This window comes from Sylvia atricapilla, chromosome 9 (assembly GCF_009819655.1).
Source record: "Sylvia atricapilla isolate bSylAtr1 chromosome 9, bSylAtr1.pri, whole genome shotgun sequence".
Classification (NCBI taxonomy): Eukaryota; Metazoa; Chordata; class Aves; order Passeriformes; family Sylviidae; genus Sylvia; species Sylvia atricapilla.
In genome coordinates this window covers 9,638,769-9,645,641 of record NC_089148.1, presented here as the reverse complement: position 1 = coordinate 9,645,641, position 6,873 = coordinate 9,638,769, and the positions used below count along the sequence as shown (strand labels likewise).

At 48.8% G+C, this 6,873-nt stretch overlaps 1 protein-coding gene across 2 annotated transcripts; it reads right to left on the bottom strand.

Annotated features, from left to right (window-relative positions):
• Positions 1-2,664: 2,664 nt before the first annotated feature.
• On the bottom strand, positions 2,665-6,400 carry LOC136364736 (zinc finger protein 92-like). 2 transcript variants are annotated; one of them, XM_066324752.1, is made up of 4 exons: positions 6,341-6,400; positions 6,018-6,163; positions 5,757-5,887; positions 2,665-5,063 (listed from the first exon to the last, which is right to left on the bottom strand). In XM_066324752.1, exon 4 carries the CDS (start codon positions 4,962-4,964, stop codon positions 3,813-3,815), a length of 1,152 nt encoding a protein of 383 aa, XP_066180849.1. In that variant the 5' UTR covers positions 4,965-5,063; positions 5,757-5,887; positions 6,018-6,163; positions 6,341-6,400; the 3' UTR covers positions 2,665-3,812. The 2 variants fall into 2 exon arrangements, with proteins under 2 accessions (XP_066180849.1, XP_066180850.1); XM_066324753.1 differs by having other exon boundaries at positions 5,757-5,884.
• Between the last annotated feature and the right edge of the window lie 473 nt (positions 6,401-6,873).

Here is a 6,873-nt window from a genome sequence, read left to right as displayed (position 1 = left end):
CTACAAGGAATTTACAAGTAGGCTGCACTCTGGTGCAGAGACCTGTATTAGCTGGTTCAAGGGCTTGCTCCCATTCCAGGCCTGCTCTTTGAAGATGGCTCTAACGTTGCACAGTCCCACAATTTTACTGCTCAAAGCATCAGATACAGCTGAAATGACTCCCCCCCAAAAAAAACAAAACAAAACAAAAAAACCAAAAAACCCCCATAATTCTCCTTTCTTCTTCCATATTGTTATCCTAGAAAAAAAAAAAAAAAAGAAAAAAAAGAAGTATACTTCATCTGCTGTTCTGTTGGTTGAGTGCCCTGTTGAGAGCTCAGCCCCTACTCAGTTTCAGTCTGGAAGGGGGAAAAATGCAGTGGAAGCTCCTTGTGCCAACAGAAAACTCCACAAGGTCAGAGGCAGATGAAGCCTCACTTGAAATAAAAGCTGCCTCCTCCAGAGATATCAATGCCCTTTGCTGGGGTTAACTGACAAATGATGGGTTGCTTGGCACTCCCTTTTTACACGGGAAATTCCTGCCTCAGACTTCTCCATGCCAGGAGAAGGCAAACAGTATCAGAGCAGGAGGATGGTGTGCAGGGGCAGCACACATTGTACAGCAGCAGCAGCTTTTCCTTTTTTCAAGCTTTTCCTTTTTTCCTTTTTTTTACTCCTCACTCACGGATGTATTTACCATCACTACCTGTGGTATCCAAGGTTAACAAATTTACCATCAACACCTTTGTTAACAAAGTAAGAGAGCAGTACCATAGCTGCCAAGGACTGGCTGGTGATTCCAGGGCAGTGAGGGCCTGGAATCTTCAGAGCTGGAGCTATTCTTCCTTCTTAGTCTTGAGAACACTTTCCTGTGATGGAAATGAGTTGGGCAGAAGCAATGTAGGGAAGCAACAGGAAAATTAGCAAAAAGCAATGGGTACTTCTGTGTTGTATTGTTGACAAACACGATGAAGTGATCAAATCAAGATCCTCAGCCTAGCTCAGGGCTCCCCCTATGCTCATGTCCAAGGGCTTCCTGTAATGCCCTGGCAATGAGGGTTCTCTGAACACAGTGCCAAAGGAATTGTTTCTTCCCTGGCCTCCACAGATCCAGATGAGCTAACAAGTATTCTGGCCACTCTGCACCAAAGAAAAGTTACTTCTGCTGAAAGCAGACCCTTCAAACGCTCCCCAGTGCTGCAGAGCATGTCTATTTGCCCCATGTCAGCTACATGTCATGACTGGCTATGTCTGTTTTAGGCTATCACCAACCCCAACTGACACTGTGAGAGGGTCAGGGCTTGGGAGAGACTTCCAAACTTTTATGTGAAAAATGGAAAGTGCAGAAGTGCAGATCTCTGGGTTAAATTAAGCTCCAGGGGGTTTCCTCTAACTTGCACAGGAGAGTTCTGCACACTTTTCCCAGAAACCATCACACATTTTAATTACTCCTTTCACACATCCAAGCACTTTATATGCAAGTCAGCCTTCCAGGCAAGTGTCTTCTTAATAACCTTTTAGTTCAGCCTGGTACTTTTCATTTCACCAACCATTTACTCTTCCCATATAACAGACCTTTGCTCAAAATACTTCCACCATTATGCCAGAGGTAAAAATTCCACTGACTGCTAGCACCAAAAAGCATAATAACTGGATGTTCCCAATTACCATAACTACCTAAGCAGAACTGTCACACAACATAAAGGTGTGCATAAGTGGTGTAGTTTAACTGGATATTAAACCACCCCACAGCAGGAGCATCCCATACCCACAGGAAAGGCAGGATGATGAACAGGGGAGATTGTAGCTGGTAACTACAAAATGGGAATAGAAAAAGAGTGTGGAAACTTCATGCATGATAGCCTCTGGAACAACTTTGTCACTTTGCTGTCTGCCCTCTCTCCAGGTCACCTCAGATGGTGCTGAACAGCACAGTCTCCCCCAGAGCATCACCGGTGACCTCCCTCTCACCCACAGCCAGCCAGGATTCTTTTGATGCAAAGATCTTTCCTCTCTGAGAGGCTGCACAGCCTTCAGATAAGACTGAGCTGTTGCTAAGAGGCCCCATCAAAGGCCCTTTGCAAATCTAAAACAGAACTGGAGCTTCCTGTAGAGGAGAGTTTGGAGAAATGTCACTCAGGGCCCAACCATCCCAGAATTACAAACACACAGACCACAGAACACATCCCTCAGGGGCAGGATACACATCAGTTCCCTCATCTAGAGATTTATTTGAGAAATGAAATGGAAATGATCCATTAGTGACACCAATTAGTCTCTCACTTATAATCAAGCCAAAGTTTTGCTGTGGGCAGTGGTTCATCTTGATCTGAGCCAAGGACCTGACACTAAACACAGCAGGACCCACTGTGTGACAGCTGCTCACCTGCTGCACAGGTGGGAGGTGCTGAGCTGCCAGCATCCCTTTTTATTCTATGAAATATGGAAACAAATGGCACAATCAGTACTTTATATTAAATGACCTGGTAATAAATGCAAAATTACATTACCCTGGAGCTTTACCTTCATTCTGCTGCACAACCTTCCACTGAAAAGGCAGAAAGCCGTAGCAAGAAATTACTGAAATTATGGCAGCTGGTAAGGAGTTAAGGAAGCAAAGAAGCAAAACCTTCTGACATGGAAAAGAAATTCAGGCTGCAACTTCAGGACAAACTGGATGCTTCTACCACAGTGGTTAACAGCAGATTTAAAGTCATTATTAAGTTTCAAAGTTAAAGCCCCACTGGTGACACTGAGGCATTATACACTTCTTGGAAGTTACAACCCTGGAGGATTTGTCAACACCTGCCCAAGTCTGCCAGGCTAATTCCTAAGGAAATTTTTCTTCACTAACCATTTGAATCTAAATCAAAGTGAAGAGTCTAACAGTACTTTGGGCAGTACTTGGACACACCACAGAACATGTTTTTGTTATCAGAAGCTTCCCTATATGTGAAAACATTTAAATGAAGAAGGTTCCTGTGCATTGAATAGCAAAGGTGGTGTAAGTTTGGTCTTTTGCACTTTGAGTTTTGTGTTCTCAAACATTTCCTTCCACAATATTCAGCCAGTTAGATTAAGTGTGCATGGTTCCATCAGACACACAAATGTAACCCCAGGAGCATGCACGACCATAGCCAAAATAAAGCTTTCCCCATGATTAACAGACATTCAACCCATCACTCAAAAGTGCATAAAGTATTGGTACTCCCTCAGATAGAAACATTCGGAAATACAGCTGCTAACTGTTGTGTTTATTAAGGAACTGGTTTGTAAGCAGAGTTTGTTTGGTCTTTTTAATAACCAACATGATACTTCTCCTTCCAGATAAAAAGAAATGTAACAGAAAGAAAAACTCAGCAAAATACAAGGAAAGAAGGGATAGAGGGACAACTCTGGACTGCTCTAACTTAGTGAATTAACAGATTTCCAAACCCAGTGTCAAAGAACCATCGCACTCAAGAGGGCAGGGCCAATTTATCCAGTGAATCCTCACAGCCTCTGCCTGCACATCCTACACAAAGCTCGTGCAGATGCATCGCCAGTCCAGCAAACAGAGACAGCGCAAGCACATGCAGGTGGTTTCAGTCTCCTCAAGTCTCCCATTTCATTACTCAGGGGTAATTAGGTTATTTCCTCATACAAAGCAGTTTAAAGCTGGGCTGTGCAATCCTTCCCAGTACAAGTTCCAGAGGTCCCTGTGATGCAGCATTCCCTGTCAGCCACTGCTGGGCGGTGGGTCTGGACATGGCAGAGCACACACCATGGGGTGCATTTCCAGCCCAACTGAGCAGACCTCATTCAGACCTCAAAGCAACCAGAGAGACCTCAAATTAAGGTTTGTCCAACTTGTGAGTGCGCTCGTGCCTCCGTAGGGTCCCTGACTCCGTGAAGGAATGCCCACAGAAATTACAGGAGTAGGGCTTCTCTCCGGTGTGGATGCGGTGATGGCGCTGGAGCGATGCCAGGCGGGTGAAGGTCCCTCCACACTCCTTGCAATAGAAGGGCCGTGCCCCAGAGTGAGTCTGCTGGTGCCTCTTGAGCCTGAGCAGCTGCACAAATGCCATGCCACACTCCTGACACTTGTAGGGCTTGTCCTCCCGGTGGATCACCTTGTGCTTGGACAGCAGGTTGGGTTTGTCGAAGCCTTTGCCGCACGTCGGGCAGGTGTAAGGTTTGAAGTCGTCTTCCTGAGACTTTGGGTTTCCAGGACAGGCCTGATCTGGGCACTCCCCACTGTGCTGGCTGCGGTGCACCACGGACCAGGGGTTCCTGGCCATGCCGTTGGCCAGGATCACCATGGAGCGCTCGATCTTGTGCACGTTGCGCAGGTGCCTCCAGACGTCGGCCGTGCGGATGAAGCCCTTGTCGCACTCGGGGCACTTGTGCGGCCTCTCGCTGGAGTGGATGAGCTTGTGCATGCGCAGGTTGGCCGCACGGGAGAAGGCCTTGGCGCAGATGGGGCAGCGGTAGGAGTTCTCCAGCAGGTGAGCCCGCCTGTGCTCCTGCAGCTCGCTCACGCTGCAGAAAGAGGAGCCACACTTCTTGCATCGATAGGGCACAGCTTCCTCGGGGACAGGCTCTAGGTCCTCGCCAAACACATCCCCAAGAGCGGCGCTTCCGTTGTCCTCACCGAGTTCCGTTGTTGCCTGTGGCTTCCTGGGGTGCTCAGAGGAACGGTGATCTAAATCCTCATCTTCACGCTGCAGGTGGAAGCTGGTGCTGGAGGGAGCAAACTCCCCAGCTGGACTCTCACCTTGTTCCTGGCAGTAGGTGTCACAGGTTTCTTTGTCTCCACACCGCAGCTCTGCGGGAAGCTCCTGCTTTCCTGCAGGTCCAGCAGAGTTTCCAGGAGAACTGCAGGAGTAATTCATGTCCACCTCCTTCTGTAGGCTACAGCTGTGGCCCGCCTGCTTCGTGGCCTTTCTGGGATAATTTGAATGCTTCCCCTCTGTGTCACAAATGTGGTTCTCACTCACGTCCATCCTATGAAGCAAACACTGTGTTCATCTGCAGCCCATCATCACCCAGAGCTTTGTGTCCTTCGTGGTAAGTCCATCTCATTCTCAGCTCTTCTGACAGTCCTCTCTAGAAAATAAAACAGTGATTCTTCTGATATTATAAATTTAGAGCAGTGAAGGTATTTTTACAGTTCAAAGAATGGGACAGACTATTAGATATGCAGTAGGAGAAACAGAATCATCTACCAGTAGATATGTAGAAAACATACATTCACACATAAAACATAGACTATGTTTAATAAAGTTAATGATCAGCCAGCCTTCACTACCAAATACAAATTGATAATTCTGATTTTAAATTTCGTTAAAGATGAGAAATCAGAGAATTTCAGAATTCTGTGCTTGGATTGGCCTGAAAGACCATCTCATTCCAACCCCCTGCCATGGGCAGGATACTTTCCACTAGACCAGACCACTCCAAGCCCTATCCAACCTGGCCTTGAACACTTCCAGTGATGGGGCAGACAAAGCTCCTCTGGGCAATCTCTGCAAGGTCCTCATCACCTTCACAGTAAAGAATTTCTTCCTAATAACTAATCTGAATCGCTCTTCTTTTAGTTTAAAAATGTTTCCCATTGTGTAAAATGTTGTTCTCCTTCTTTTCTGTAAAATCCCTTCAAGTACTGGGAGGTGGGATAAGACATCTCTGCATATATGTGGTGACAAAACCCACCACCACAAGCATACATATTAATGAACACATATATGTCAAAACATAAATATTTCTGTATTTCCACATGTACATAAATGTAAAACTTGCCTATTTAGTTTCAGCAGGCTTAGTAAGTGCAGTTAGCAAGTCAATAGAGCCATGTGCATTAAGTGAAAGCTCTTATTCACTTTCCAGAAAGGGGCTCCATCAGCCACACAAGCCACGCTTTCTTCTGCTGGAGACATGGAAAACAATCTGGGTTAGTCCTCATTCGTCACTGCCTGGAACAGCGCGGCTCGACTCACCCCCAGCTCCAGCCATTCCCGACAATTTAATAAGGAGCTGGTGACAGGAGCATTCCTCACCTCCAGCCCTCCAACTGAGCTGCCGAGGCCTTTGGGGCGGGAAAACTTCCCAAGGGATGCCGGCGCTGCTTGGCTTAAGAGAACTCCATAATCACGGCTACCCGTTTCCTGCAGCGGGGGGGGGGGTGTGGCAACCACGGCGTGGGCTGAAAAATCAAATAATAATAACAACAACAATGAATACATACACATACATATACATGTATATATATTTTAAGAAGAAGAAATATTTTTCTGTTCCAGGCAGCATGACACCCCCCCCCCCCCCCCCCTCTTTTAACTTTTCCCCGCTCCGGTGCCCGTTCCCTGTTCCCCCGCCCTACCTGTGCACTGCGGGTTCCGGCGCGGCCCCGCGCATCCCCCGCGCATCCCCCGCGCATCCCCCGCGCATCCCCCGCGCATCCCCCGCGCCGGCGCGGAGCCCGCGGCAGCGGCACCGGCGCAGTGGCGGCTTGACCGTGCTGGAGCTGCCGGCAGCGGGGCGGGACCGGACATCGCGTCCCCTCCCCGGCCACCGCGTCCCTTCCCGGCCACCGCGTCCATTCCCAGGCCACTGCGTCGCCTTCCCGGCCAATACATCTCCTTCCCGGCCACCGCGTCCCTTCCCGGTCACCGCGTCCTCTTCTCGGCCACTGCGTCTCCCTCCCGGCCACCGTGTCCCTTCTCGGCCACCGTGTCCCTTCTCGGTCACCGTGTCCCTTCCCAGGCCACCGCTCCCCGCCCGTCTCCGCTCCCCGTTCCAACCCCGCGGCCGGGCCCTTCCCACCGCGGGTCCCGGTGCTCCAAGAGCCTGTTTGTGGAGTCATGGAATGGTATGGCTGGGAAGGGACCTCGAATGTCATCTCGTTCCAGCCCC

What these genes read in the sequence shown, in the direction of transcription:
- LOC136364736 (XM_066324752.1), bottom strand. Translation starts at nt 4,964, where the DNA reads ATGGACGTGAGTGAGAACCACATTTGTGACACAGAGGGGAAGCATTCA.